This window comes from Canariomyces notabilis, assembly GCF_033297395.1.
Source record: "Canariomyces notabilis strain CBS 508.74 unplaced genomic scaffold N656scaffold_14, whole genome shotgun sequence".
Taxonomy (NCBI): Eukaryota; Fungi; Ascomycota; class Sordariomycetes; order Sordariales; family Chaetomiaceae; genus Canariomyces; species Canariomyces notabilis.
The window spans coordinates 395,006-409,492 of record NW_027041836.1 but is presented as its reverse complement, the minus strand read 5'-3'; the positions used below and the strand labels follow the sequence as shown (position 1 = coordinate 409,492).

Below are 14,487 nucleotides of genomic sequence, written 5' to 3'. Positions count from 1 at the left end.
ATTTCCCCTGAACGACTGAGCGCCTAACATCCCGCTGCGCGCCACGGTGGTGCAATCTCATCCAAACACATCCATTTTCTCACTAATAGCACGTCTATCTCCGCAAAGCCCGTAAGATTTGATGAATACTACTTGGGATACATTGTCACACAAGAGCCACTTACTCTCCCCTGTAACTCACCACAGTACCGCAACACGGCGCCAATTGTGCCAGGAACACCCCCAATGAGCGTGCAAACTCGGCGGAACGCGGCCGGAATGTCCAGCAAGCGAGCGGGATATGGGCGCATCCGGAGAGAAACCTCCGGAGACAGTCGGATGTTAAACCGGCATTGCAACGTCCGCAGAGAAACTATCTTCGCAGAAGTCCATACCCGAGATGACAACCCAAAACATGCAACGAACGGATGAACATGGGCAGGCTTTGCATTGAACACCCCCGTAGGGGGCCCAGGGGCCAGCAAACCATCTGATCAGTCAGCAGCCCGTAATGAAGTTGCTGCAGTCGGAGTTTCCTCACTGCGACACAGTGCACAATGCACATAGCCCCAGACATCGCACGGCCTGAGGTGTGGCATATACGGGTAAACGAATATCACAAAAAGCAGAGCACATCGTTATTCATTCTCCCGTTTTCAACAAACTCCTGCTCATCGCAAACTCCGTACTTTGTACCCGTTTCGGCAACACCATCCACTGACTGCTATCGTAAGCCTGGAGTCAAAGTACCAACAGATACCATCAAGGGAGGACAAGGCCAGAAGCATAGTGGTATTGTCAAAGTAAGGTCCAATTGGGAATTGAAGGGAGACACAGAATCACCTCCCAAAAAGATAGAAACGTCTTGTACCTCGCCATGATTAGAAGAGAAATTACAACTATCATCCGCATCCATCTAGTATAACAACATAGCTCCAGTAATCAAAATACCTAAAAAGCCGCGACTAAACTCTGCCCATCAAAGGGACTTGGTATCTCAGAAGCGAAAAGAAATCAAATCGTTCTCAACGCCAAAAAAGCGCGCACAAGGATCCCAAACATCATCAAGTCCTGCGCAATTTTGATGCCAAGAAATTACAGCCCCTCCTTTTCTAGTTCCCCATTCCATCCAAGCAACCCAGGTATGGGGAATTAGAGTGGTAAAGACGTAGAGAGAGGGACGGAGAGAGAACAAGAAACGAACCAAGAAGAGGGAAGGTCTGGGGATCTCATCATCATAACTGATCGTCAAATGACAGGTTTCTCAATACCTCAACCTCAACTCATAGGCCCCATGCCTGGCGCCGGCGGCGTTGGTGGGGTCGGTTAATGGCGACGGCGACGCGTCCGTCTCGCCCGGCGCATCGAGCGCCATTTCCCACTCCTGCTTCAGGTTCCCCTCCCCGCCGCCGCCGACCTCGACAATCTCGAGTGTCATGTCCAGGCCCTCGGGCAGTTCCCGGATGACATCGTCATCCATCTCCACTTCCAGCCCGCGGTTCGCGAGCACGTGCACCGTCCGCACAACGCTGCCCGGGTCGAACCCCCATTTGGCCGCGACGCGTGCCACAAACTCCCCGAGCGTCCTCTGCATCAGGTAGACGGCCCGGTGGAGCTCGTGGTCCGATGGGGACGGCGACGTTTGCCGCGCGACAAAGAAGCACGCAACAGGCTTTTGGGTGCGTTCTGGCGGCGGACGGTACGTCGAATCGACGCCCAGGGCCTCGATCCAGCCCGTGAGGTTCCCCGCCTCGTCCACCTGCCTGACCCTTGTGGGCTGGTCCAGACCCTGCCGCAATGTAGAGTCCTGGTTGTCCTGCCACTTGGGCTTGGAGCCCCCAATCGAGGCCTGCGAGTGGAGTGAGAGCGAGCTCGGTGACGGTGATACCAGAGATGAACCGGCCACGGAGCTCCGCTCGCTGCGCCATGGGTTGCTGTCACGCGAGTCCACTTTGATCAGGTCGAGAGGCTCGCCGGGAAGGGAGACTGGGTGGAGGTCCGGGTCGTCCAGCTCGTCGCCCCGCAAACAGAGCACGCTCACCGGACGCGTGCTGGTGAACATGTCTTGAAGCGTAGCGAGTTTGACGTGCAAGTCCTCCTCGAGCGGCATTCGAGGACCCCCACCAGCCGAGCTGGCAGAGGACATGGACCATGTGCGCTTGTGTTTTTGGACCTTGTTGGGTCGTTGTCCGTTCTGGACCTTCATCTGCGCTCCGCCAGCTCGCTTCCTTTTACCAAAGTCCTTCATTCCGCTCTCTGCTTGGGCAATTTGCTGCTTGAGCTTGTCGATGGTCTTGCGAACATGGGCAACATCGTTGGAAAGCTTGCGCTCGGCGCCGTGATCTCGGAACAGCTTGACTTTGCAGTAACAGATCTCGGCCTCACCGTCCGAGTTCGGGTCCGGCGAGGAGTCCGCCGGAAGCGGGTGCGTTTTGGCGCACAGCCGGACCGGGATTCCCTTGACACCCTTGGAATGGCTGAAATCCGTGGAAAGGAAATTGAACCGGACAGCAATGTTGCACTCGACGGCGCCATTGATACCCGGCGTCCAGATAACAGAGAAACCGTCAAACGAGGCAGACTCCAGCTCGATGCGCGTTCGCTTATCGTCGCCCTCTGCGGGTTGCCCGGCTTCAACATACTCCACAGCCTGTAGTTTGCCCCCTCTCTGGTGAGCCTCGTTGGTGCCACGACCTTCCTTCCACAAGCTCCAGCATACTCCCGGCTTCTGTCTTTGCTGTTCATCCTCAAACGAGACGCGCACGAATGTCCGGAATCGCGTGCCTGGGGCGATGGGCAGCGTGGGGGCGGTATCGATAATCGACAGTGAGTATGCCTGGCCCTTGTTTAGGTACGTCACCGGGATCTCATCGGCGTGCTTGACCATGGCAGTTGGGGCGTTGAGGGTGGTATGAAAGCGGAACTTTTCTGCCGACGCCGGGAGGGTCACAGACATGGGCATCCCAAAATGTCTTGCTTGGAAAGCCATCATGGTAGACTGATCTTGAAAGTTGCCGTCGATGGACCCTATCCGTTCCTCGGTGTGGTCCGAGTCAATTGGCGACCCATCCTGGTCCATTGTTTCGTAGCCAGTGTCCTGGTGCACAAAGGAGGAAGGGGCAAACGATGGCTGAGTAGGAGGGGGCTGGACGAAGGCGTTGAATTGGTGGTGGAACTGCTGGGGATGGAAACCGTTGTGGAACCCGGACATGTCCATCGTTGCGGATCCCGAGTGCAGCGGGCCTTCAGAGGTCGGTAACGACAATGGCGTTCCGATACCCATCCCAAGGCCCAGGGTGGGGGTATGAAGATCACCGGCTTGAGGATGATACAGCGTGTTTGTTCCTCCGGGAGTAGGAGTATAGTATCCCGGAGGCTGGTTTGCGAAGTGGGCAAACGAGAAGGAACCCGGATCTAACAATGACGGGGTGAACCTCCATTGCTCGTTTGTCGCCCTTGGTGTAGGGTCTTGGTCCCGGAACGCTTCATGGTTAAGAGCATGAGGCCTGTTCCCGCGGTGAATGTATTAGTCAACGCATATTTCAACCACTCGAAGCAAATGAGCTCGGATTTGTATATTGGCAAGACAACGGCGGCCACCCAGCAACTTCACTCCGCGGAGGATCCTCATTGATAGCCGAGAAGCGCCGCAGCAGAGTGAGTTGCTAGAAAGTAATAAGAGAGAACAGCGCTCGAAGTATAAGACGCACCTTTCCTGTCCGGACACCGGGCCATCGGCGTGGTTTGCTGTGACGGTTCTGGCTGGAGGTGCCGCCGAGGTGGACGTGCCGACTGCTGCTACTTCAGGAAACTGTTGTCTGAAGTTGGCCAGCAAGTCATCGCCAGGCTTTTGCGAACTTGTCCTACACGCGATTTGATGGTCAATGTAGGTTTCATAACTCGTCCACCTAGGGGTCAAATAGGTGAATTTCGCGCCTCCTTGGAGGCAGGCGCGGCACAAGGTGGGCGCGAGGTGCAAGCTCGCGCCTGTTCTCTCAAACCTGGATCCGGTTCAAGGCTTACCTTGAGCGAAACATGAGTGCGACCAGTATATGATGGCCGGAAGGGCTTGCGGCAGCGGAAAGCAAAGTTTATCGGCAGATTCGGGGTTGGGGAACGAAAGTGCAAAGGAGCCGCCCTGATTTATTCTTTCGGAGAGCGCACCACTTTCTCATCAAGCACTGGCAAGCGCAAACCTGACGGGATCGCACTGCACTAGATAGAAGCTGCTGTTGAGGATGCGTCAGGAAAAGCGAATGCGCTTTTGGAAGCAGTGAAACGAAGGTCGGCAGAATGCAAAAGAGAGAAGACGGCCAGCGGCGCCGGTGAGTAAGTACAAGGGGAGAAGGGGATTAAGTGTCACCGCAGCATGGGGAAATGTGGTGCGGTCGGGTTTGTGGGCTTTTCAAAGGCATGGATATTATAAGTGTACCCATACCGTACAGTACGGGACTCATGTACACACACTTACGCGCAGACGCTAATGCGGGCCCTCCCCCACTGTCAGTTTTAAACGCAACGCACAAGGTCTGTGTGTGTGGAGCAAGAGAGGAGAATAGCGAGAAAAGGTAAAGCTCAGAAGCCGAACTCGAGTAAAGATAGATTGAAGAAATGTACCACATCCAAGGTACGAATATACGTAGCCTAGATTGTATATGTTTAGCTATGGTGAAAGTGGTCTCCGAATAAAGTGCGGTTGCGACTCGGTGTGAAGTGAAGGGACCTTCGAGAGGGGCCCCGAGGGGCCAAAGGGATGCAAATGTGGCTCCCCCTCTTACAACACGGATGGGGTGGGCAACGGAAAATTAGATGCTGGGGTATCCCTGCACAATTCCACCAATGTTCTCAACGGCAGACGAGGGACTTAACCCTCTTTATTAGCATATGTAGTTTATGTATAATACATACGAGCTGAAGCAAACTGTGTTAGATTTGCTTTTAGATTCGCCTGTAGGTAGACCCAAAGCCACATTAGATGGTTGCCCAGTCTCGGGCCAGTGCAGGTGTATCTTGCGGAGTTGCCACTGAAAGACTTTTGAACAGACTAGGAGAAATGAGGACCGATGGCATAAGGGATCCGGAAGCTGGAGAGGGCAAGAGTTGGCAGATGTCACAAACGGTATCACTTATCAAAGTTTCTACCCCCGAAGTAGCTACTGCTAAACGCATATCAATCATTGGTTCTCTTGTCTAGGAAATGCTGCACTCCTACCAACATACTATGTCACCGCTACTCAATCGGTTGTCTTGTGCGTCTGGACAGACTACGATATACGGCGGCGATTGAACAATCCCAATAGCGGCATGTCTGAAGTACAGTACCGGTAGTTGTGAAAAAAGTATAGATGGTTCTCGTCTTTCTGTACCTCGGTCGGGTTTTGGCAGGATATGCAATTAGCAGAAGTACACTTGGGCTGAATTCCCAAACCTTTTTCGAGAGCCTGGCGAGCTTAGGGAGAGTACCAGTACACCTAGAGCGGTGGCTGTGTCAAATGATCCGCTTTGGAGACACGCCTAGGTAGGTAGGTATCTCTTTGTCTAACAGCATCACTACCCAGAAACACATATATAGTATCTTTATTGTAACGGCAAGCCTAGAGCAACCTCAGTGCCATTGCAAACCAGCTAAGCCTCGTAGTACTGACGTGGCTTGCTGGTCGGTGTGGCTGGAATCTTGTCGCCACGATTCGCCGGGCCAATCATTGGCCATCGAATTGAATACTGATAGGTACTTGAACTGATAACGTACAGAGCGTACGGAGTTAAGCCGCGGAAAATCCGCCGCATACGGAAGGGGCCATGGCTCTACGTATCCGTTTGTGCGGTCGTCGCACCCTGCCGAGATGGCAGGATGATCTCAGGGGTTGACTTCGCATCCCAATCCACTGCAATCGAACTATGAGTTCGACTCGGAATTTTCGGCGGCAGCTCCTCGCAATTGTGACGACAGTTTTCGTCCTAAAGTCTTTCGTTACGCTATAAGTACGCGTGCACGTTCATGACAACACGGCTGAACCCTCCGTCAAAATTGACGGCCGCCGGGGTCTTCCGGCTGTCAACGGCTTGAATATCCCAACTGAGACTAGTGCTGTTGGGGTGGGATCTGCAGGCGCATGAAAGGCGCTATCCGAAACAATCAGAGCTATGACGTCACCGCAGGATTCGGTTCATTTTCCCGCATGAGAATGATTGGACCCAGCAGCCCCAGGTGGAGTCTTTGGAAACGGCACCGGCACTCGATAGCGCGAGCAACTCTCCATAACTTCGCCGATAAGCCGAGAATTGAGGTTCCGATGAACGCTCAGGTACTCGTTTGTGGAGCAGCAATGAGCCCCTGGCTAGTGGCAAGAGAATGGAATTCTCCCACGGTACCCAAAGTAATGGTAGGGTCGTGTAAATAGTGTATATCGTGGACCCGAGCGGCTCTCAGTTTTGCCGATCTCGCTTGGATTCTTTTGGCTCCCGAGACCCCATATTTCCGGTAATTCTGGAAGCATTCCGGCTTTGTTGAGAACGCGAAAAATAATACACCAAAAATCTTCTGGATGGGTCGCCTACGCAGTGTCACTAGGTGTTGGATGCCAGCTGGGTCTCTTTCTGCAGGCCACCGATACCCTACACGCATAAGGCTGATTGCTAGCTGTACTCAGCCCAGTCTGCAACGTATCTGATAATATACTGTGCCGGAAGAGTGCTTAACGGGACCTCGGGGACTCAAGGGAGTCTTTGTCTGCAACATTATCCTTTTGCTAAGGCCTAACGGTCACTTCCATAGGCCAGGGACTGCCGATATTCGTCTCACCATCCATATATCGTCATCGGAGATTGCGCCCAATTTACAGGCATTTTTTACCTCAACGTGGTTGTTTCTGACGAGAGTGGTCGAAGTAATAGATGCTGCTGTCTGTGTATACTCTGTTTTTTGCATCAGGCACAATAGGTACAGGAGGGTGTTGGTTCAAGCAAGTCCCCTATTTTCTACTATGTAACGTCGAGACCCGCGATTCTCGAGTCTCTGCATGTAAATGTTGATCATCAACCCCAGAGCCTAGGGTCTGATCTCCATGCCAATTTGCCGTACTTGGAAACAATCGGCGCTTCTTAGAAAGGTCGATAAAGACCCTTATACACTTCAGAGTACACCATTGCACAGTAACAGAACTCCGCAGTATCCGCAATCTCCTAATCACTACCGTATTTGCAGCTTTCAATTTTCCCAACGATCCCCAACGTGCGCATTGAAAGCTTCTGCGACTGCAGCTTCTTCTTTGGATGCACCGTTCCTGATGACGTCACTGGTCTGCCGTTAGCGCGGTGTCAGTGTCAATTCAGCGGCCTCAGCGCCAACGGTATTGGCGGGGCACGCGGAAAGGACGGGAGGAACTGTCGGTCAGGTTCTGCTACGTGGCATGTCCCCAAGGGGCCGCATTGCATGAACAACCAAATGAAATGCTCAAGATACACTAGACTCAGGAATTCAGCTTCCAGCTTGTCGCGGCCGAATGACAGCCGCGTCTTCGCCCGCTTCAGCGCCCAACTACATACCAAGCTCTGGATCAGAGCAGTTCAAGAAATGAACAACAAAAAAAAATAATAAGATAAATGGAATGGAACAAATCTATACGCCATCTGATCAAGTCGGCAGGCATAGCACAGCGCGCATGGCGCGCATGGCGCGTGGATAGGTCGTGTGCTATTCGTTGCCTGTGCGTGCCTGTCTGCAGCCACTACGTAATTATGGACTGACTCTCCCAGGGATGGAATTGTTGACAAATTCCCATGTCGGCATGCAACGCAGTTTGTGTTTGCCGCGTTTCATTTTATGCAACGATTCAGTTGACTGCCCTTTATGTGCATACAGCAGGGGTTCGGACGATGGGGTGAGCTTGAGGGTAAATTACATGTATCGTACGGAGCATTGTATGGACATGGCCCGGGGTCGTACATGTATTTTCGGTGCTTCGGGAATTCCATCCGGATGCTCACACAGTGGCCGGCGCACTTTGAGCCAAGACGGAACAACCCCCATGGGCAATGACGTCAGTGCCGCTCTTGTCAAATTACGTGCAGCGAGGCACGGATTCGGCCCCACAAAAGCTCTCAGCTTTGCATCCATCCCAGATCCCTTGTCCGCAGGAGCAACGGTGTACACAGCTATAGATCATGAAACAATAGGAAAACCTTTCATTGCGAATATGAGGTTGAGACAGGGGAAAGAGAGGGAAATGCGATTTGCTATCCCTCTAGAAGGTATGTACAGTACAGTATCTATGCAGTACGCTAACCCTAAAATCGGGAAAATTGCCCAACGGTTGAGCGCGCCTGCACATGTGCTTCAAACTCCCTCTTTCGGCACATCCGCCCGAGGCGGGTACCCTCGCCGTTGGACCCGGCTCACCGGCCGGCGCGCACTCCTACCAACTTCTGTTCCACCGGCTGCTCGGTGTGGTTGTTGTGCGCGTGCGTGCAAGGCCACAGCATGCCTACTTAGGTAATCATTCTATGTATTGCTTCGGCGCAGCTGCACCTTCTATCTACATAGGGACATATTACCTACCTATGTGAGTTGCTCTAATATTTGTCCTTCCCCGAATCGCTGCTGCTGTCCTGCTGTATTGCTGTCCGGCTCAATCGGTCCCCAGCGGAGGTGATGTCACCCTATCCCCTTGCAGCTGGTACTATATCCCCAGATTTTCTTAGAGGCCGTCCCTGTTACAGAATCCCTCTTGCAGCAGATGGGAGGTTGCAGGCGTGCCACTCGCTAGAGGAAACCTCCTACTGGCAGTCCGCTGGCGATGTTGCATCCCAGTTGCAGTTCTTGGAACCCCGCATGCCACCATCTTCACTCCTTACCGTCGTTGTCATGGCTTACATATAGGAAATAGCAAGGCTACGGACGTTCCATCGCGTTAGCTTACCAGATAGGTAGCTGTAGTCAAACTCCGGGGCAGGTTTAGGAAAAACCACTTGTTCTTCGCAGAGACTTCCTACCAAGCTGAGGTGAAGGAGGCAAAACGAAGCACGGCTGGCTGCAATGGTAGGTTGGGCCGCTTTCACTGTTCAGCTTCGGGGGCGAAAATGGTGAGCGCTTGTCATGGGCTGGCGAGGCTGGGAAGTAGATGGGTCACGTTTTGATTCCGGTAGTCCTAGGGCTGGTGCACTGATAATTCCTAATAACGTAGCTGGATCTCAGGCCGTCGATCATGCTACACAAGTCTGCGTGTCGGCTCAGATCCGTTACCTTTCCGTGACTTGGTGCCTTGATTAGTAGGTACTACTGTTGTCCCGGCAAGCACGTATACACTACACCTTCAACATAGTAGGTGTAGGGGTATATTGTTTTGTATCATAGGTGTCTACGTGTAAGTTCCTGCTTCTTCGTTTGCAGTTCATCCGGTAAGGGGCAAAGCTCCCTTGCCACCCCATCAACTTTATTTTTGGGGTCCAGTCAGGGAGATACTGTACACAAACCTTTGACATCGCCCGAAATCGTCGCATCATGTATGGGGCACGCAGAGCCGTTGAGATCAGCTGAAAGGGGTCGCAGTGGTTCCCGTCTTGGCACCCCATCTGCTTGCCAGAGAACGGCGATCGGAGCGCCGTTGGGGCGGGAAAGCTCGTATTGAAGCCCCGTCCGGTTGCCTCAGCCTCCCAGCTCGCCGTCGATCCGGTAGCCTACCGGACGTTCAGCCGGGCCGGAGGGAGAGTAGGGTTAGCATGTCTGCCGTCTTTCGGTGTAGTAGGACATCGATGTGTTACCCAAATGCCTGCTTATAAACAAGGCGGGTGGCGGTCATGCTTCTTCTGCCGTCATGGACGTCGCCTGGCTCAGGTGATCAGCTGGTTAAGTCGATGAGTGTACCAACTCGATGTCCCGGGAACATCATGTTCTCAGGACTCTCATACATCCGTCAGCTAGAGAACCCTGTCTGTCAACTGCACTTCCATAACATCCCAACTTTGCCTTAGGTGTTGACGTTCAAAAAGGGGGGTGAATAGTTCCAGCCATTTTGTGAACTTCCATACAACCCCTACATGGCGTTCTCCTGGGGAAACCGTCCTTGATGTTACCGCCCAGCATGCTAGATAAGAGGAGAAGCAAATCGTGCGTCGTCGCTTGCAATACGAGCCTCTCGGATGCGGAGCGGAAGCATCACGATAGCCTCGCAGTGCGCAAGCAGATAAGTGATGCACTTTGTATGGAAGGTTAGGTATGTATGTACATACAGTATGTGGTACATACCTATCCCTACATTTTTGCGCCATGAGCTGCAGCCATCCCGCAGCATACCAACAAGTCTCCCTTAGTAGGAAAAGGTATGTACCAGGTAGTATTGCTCCAGAAAGCAGATTGTCTGGCGGCCATCCTATATTCTTACCTTATGAACATCTAATGCTACTGCATGTTTGGTATTTGGATATGCTTCCCACGGTCATTAGGTGTCGACAACTCGACATGAAGAGGTCGGCTCCTGCGTGCACCTGAAAGGGCGTACAGATTCCTTCAGCAGGGAAACCTATTATCATCTTCAAGGGATCATTAAGACTCAAGTACCTAGACAGGCCTCTCTTTTGAGGCGAAATGTTTCACTCTCAGCGGTGTGCGGTGTGGACATCTGACAAGGTCCCGTGGCACGAAAAAACGAAGCCATTGGCCAGAACATCCAACGGCAGGAGAATGTTCAGATCCGTTGACTTTGGACGAAGGCATCCAGACTGTGAAGACAACAGCGCGCTTATCATTCAGTCGATGCTGGACTATTCGGATCTCGTAAATGGTACCCGTGGGCGGATGATTGGCTTCCGATTCGTCGAAACTCGAAAGACTCGAAACCCCGACGTTGCTGACAAGCTTCCGTTGTTTCTCGGGTAGGTGCTGAGGGCAAGTACGGTATCAGAATCTTACCTCATTTTTGCCCCTCCCGCGGTCTTCCTTTGTTGTCGCTAAATTCTTTTCTTCAACCTCCCGATTTTCCTGAGATTCAGAGTTGCGCAATTACTCAGGTAAGTCTTCTGCATCTAGCGTGTTGCTGAGGCGGCGAGGGCGGCAATCACAGCAGTTTTGCTTGGTGGGGTCCTGCAGAAGGCCCCGCGGCCCTTGCTTATCAGCTGCGGTGGCGGCTACAGTACCTTATCTTATCGGACACCTCGGCGATCAGCGCTGTCTCTAACGCCCTGATATTACAGGTACATACATACCGGCGCATCTCAGACCGCCCGGTAGAGAATCTAAAACGTAAACCTAAAAAGCTTGTCATATCCGCCTGCCTAGCATCACCTGGTCATCGTTTCGAGTACTTGTCGATTTCTCGACCTCTTAATCTCGCGGCAAGCTGCGTCGAGGCTAAGGTTGGTGTCCTGAAACCATGTGGACGTCCTCCTCTCCGGCCTCGGCCCCGGCGAATGCTCCCGTGGGCGAGGAGCAGCATCAGAACGAAGGTTCGAAGCTGAGAACATTAATCTCTGTTTTAAGAAAGTGAGTGCACTCAATGCCCAAAACATCTGTGGCATGTCGCTGGGTCTCCCTTCGCTGGGCTCCCTGGCCGAAGAGGCGGTGACCCAAGAGCTAGAGATCAGGATGGCTGCGAGCATGCCGCGCCTGTTGTCCAATCGACCTCTTGTCCTATTTCATATCATCTGCGAGATTGGGCCGGTCTTGTGCTAACTACACAATCTTCCCAGGTTTATCGGAGTTTCTGACCTCGCAGCCGTACGCTTCTCGCTGCCTTCTCAGCTCCTTGAGCCGACCCCGAACCTTGAGTATTGGAATTATCTCGACGCCCCCAATGCATTTGTTGCCATTGGGACCGCAGACGACCCCATCGATCGAATGCTGGAAGTCCTGCGCTTCTGGTTCACGAAGGACCTAAAATACGCCAAAGGAAAGCCTTGCAAACCATACAACTCCTGCTTGGGCGAGTTCTTCAGGGTAGGTTGGCGCCAACCTCGCCCTTTGGCGCAGGGTTGTCAAGAAATTGGGAAGTTACTGATGGCGTTGCTGTGGCCAGTGTAACTGGGAGACCGAGGATGATGCTCCGAAAATCGACACCAGGGCCTTTAGGGCGAGCGGCACCCCGCCGAGCAGCAGTGCGTCGAGTGTGAGGTCCGGAAAGCACCTCGATCCTGCCCGGCTTAGTTCTGGCGACATGCGGACCTCATCCAGTGTGTCTGTTTCACCATCAATATCCAGCCCCACCAAACCAGTCCGCGTTTCCTACTTGACCGAACAGACGTCGCACCATCCCCCTGTCAGCGCTTTCTATATCAGCTGCCCCGAGAAGGGCCTGCATGCCAAAGGCTTCGATCAGATCACCGCAAAGTTCACTGGCACCTCCATCAAGGTAATGCCGGGAGAGCACAATCTGGGCATCTTCATCACCGTGGAGCGTCGTAACCATGAGACGTATCAGCTGACGCACCCCGCTGCGCACCTGGGTGGCCTGCTCAGGGGCGCTCTGAGCGTCACCGTGGGCGACATGGCCTACATCACTTGCCCGGAGACTAAGCTGAAAACAATCCTTCATTACTATGATGACGGCTGGCTTGGGCGGAGTACCAACAAAGTGGAGGGAATCATATTCCGATATGACCCAGAGAACGACAACAAGCAGCGGATCAGCGACGTCCCTGAAGAGGACATTGTCGTGCGGCTTGGTGGAGCCTGGAAGGAGAAGATTGTCTTCACTATGGGCCCGAAGCCTTTGGTGAGTAAACGATGCAGGACGCAAAGGCGATCAGAGGCTAACGTCAAGGTAGAGTTCTCATCCGCCGGAAGACCAGATCACAATCATTGATATCGCACCGCTCTCAGTAGCACCCAAAGTGCTGCCACCACCGGAGCAACAACTTCCAAATGAGTCTCTAACGCTCTGGGGCGAAGTCACCAAGGCCATCCTGGCCAAACAGTACTCCCGTGCCACGGCCGTAAAGCAAGAACTTGAGGAAGCTCAGAGGGAAAAAGCGCGCGAACGCGAGAAGAAAGGAGAGACATGGAAGCCCGTCTTCTTCGAGCAAGCGACGGACAAGGCCGGCAAGCCCTCGTTGACGGAGGAGGGTCGGAAAGTCCTCGAGAGAGCGCAGAACGGTGACTGGTCGTTGGAGGGTATCATCGATTGAGGGTATTGAGGCACTAAACCGCTTTTTGGGTTCTGGTACCGGAGTTGAAGGGGAACCGCGGCCAAACTGAACGGAGACTCTTCATTCGCTCTTGCGATGGGCTTGTCTCATCCGGCGGCTGCATTGTTTGGCTCGACTGGGCATAAGAGGCTTGTGGCATCTTGTTTGAGTGGTTTCCCTCACTGGTTGCATGGCTAGAGGTGGCTGCTTGTCGGTCAGGTATGAGGGTTCGGGGCGTTTACTGTTGGACTTGCATGACCCAGGTCCAGGTCATGCGGCATAGAGGTTTGACAATCGAACGGCGATGGACAATACTTACATCTACCCCGTTATAATCTACCTTATACATTCGGGCTTTCGCGGTTGTAGGGCTGTCCCGGGGTGAGTACGTAAGTGCCTCAAGGAACTAGGCACAACTTCGTCAAGACGCTTCGCGGCACCTCCGCTGCAATCATTTGTGGTGGCCGCACTCCGATTCAGATACAGCGGAAAGAGATTCCAATACAGTAACTCGTGAATCGTAAAATGTCCAACGAATTGGGAAACGAGGTTCAGATGTGAGGCATTAGCATGAGAGTATGATGGAAATCCCCTCTGGCCTGAGAAGGTGTACGCAACTGCGATCTATTGGCAGTATACCACCTCGTCCGAGTCCCACTCTTTGGGTTATCTGTTGTGTTTGGCAGGCGGTCCCTGAGAGTCAATCTCGGTGCGTTCTCGCCGGTGGCAGTTTCGGCGTCTCCGTTATTGGAGCTGCACTGCATGCATGCGGTTGCCGGTCTTAGTGTACTTAGGCGCCCTGTCTGTTAATGAGGGTAGTAGAGCGACCAATTTCACCATACAAAACTTGCCTTGCACTAACAGTGGATTCTGCATGGTACCAAACGTTCTCTTTGCGGCAGGTTGGGAACAGGGGAAGGTACGAGGGGGCTCTCACCGGCCTCCTCGTCGTTCATCCCTATAGGAGAGCCACCTACTCGGACCCCGATGCCGTCGGGTGCCTCTCAGTGCCGAAAGCTCGAAGCAGATACTCCGACCCAAGTTACACGCCCCGGCTAGCATCTCAGGTAGACTGAGGGAGTCCTAAGAGAATGTACCTACCTGGGGTGCTTTGAAACGTATGACTCGTGTCAAAGGCCACATCAGCGGCAGAGTCACGTAGCGCCCAGTGAGACCGGTGATTGGGATTTGCAACTTTACATAGTCCGCTAGACATGCTTATGTTTAGTATTCGCTATCATGCCGTGCCTTGCTATTGAGGCCCTTTGACGCCTCAGCCAGGACGTCAAGGACTCATGGGTTGCCTTAGACAGGGCTTGCCAGTGAGTGTAATCCCAACCAGAGCTCCAGAAGGCTCCTAAAGAAATGAATCTGTTCTATGGTATTCTGTAG

The 14,487-nt window shown here is 53.2% G+C and overlaps 2 protein-coding genes across 2 annotated transcripts; one reads left to right on the top strand and one right to left on the bottom strand.

Annotated features, from left to right (window-relative positions):
• Nucleotides 1-1,051: 1,051 nt before the first annotated feature.
• N656DRAFT_145446 (uncharacterized protein) lies at nt 1,052-4,173 on the bottom strand. The gene is made up of 3 exons (XM_064808642.1): nt 4,003-4,173; nt 3,690-3,842; nt 1,052-3,485 (listed from the first exon to the last, which is right to left on the bottom strand). Exons 1-3 carry the CDS (start codon nt 4,014-4,016, stop codon nt 1,244-1,246), a joined length of 2,409 nt encoding a protein of 802 aa, XP_064669206.1. The 5' UTR covers nt 4,017-4,173; the 3' UTR covers nt 1,052-1,243.
• Nucleotides 4,174-11,099: 6,926 nt separating this feature from the next.
• N656DRAFT_145299 (uncharacterized protein) lies at nt 11,100-13,371 on the top strand. The gene is made up of 4 exons (XM_064808641.1): nt 11,100-11,455; nt 11,662-11,908; nt 11,988-12,683; nt 12,736-13,371. The coding sequence occupies exons 1-4, from the start codon at nt 11,346-11,348 to the stop codon at nt 13,093-13,095; spliced, it is 1,413 nt and encodes a 470-aa protein (XP_064669205.1). The 5' UTR covers nt 11,100-11,345; the 3' UTR covers nt 13,096-13,371.
• Nucleotides 13,372-14,487: the final 1,116 nt, after the last annotated feature.

Excerpts from the sequence above, each read along its gene's own strand:
- N656DRAFT_145446 (XM_064808642.1), bottom strand. Across the intron at positions 3,486-3,689 it reads CCGGTGTCCGGACAGGAAAG|GCCTCATGCTCTTAACCATG; the intron begins GTGCGTCTTATA and ends CCGCGGGAACAG.
- N656DRAFT_145299 (XM_064808641.1), top strand. The coding sequence starts at position 11,346 with ATGTGGACGTCCTCCTCTCCGGCCTCGGCCCCGGCGAATGCTCCCGTG. Across the intron at positions 11,456-11,661 it reads TTAATCTCTGTTTTAAGAAA|GTTTATCGGAGTTTCTGACC; the intron begins GTGAGTGCACTC and ends CAATCTTCCCAG. Across the intron at positions 11,909-11,987 it reads GCTTGGGCGAGTTCTTCAGG|TGTAACTGGGAGACCGAGGA; the intron begins GTAGGTTGGCGC and ends TGCTGTGGCCAG.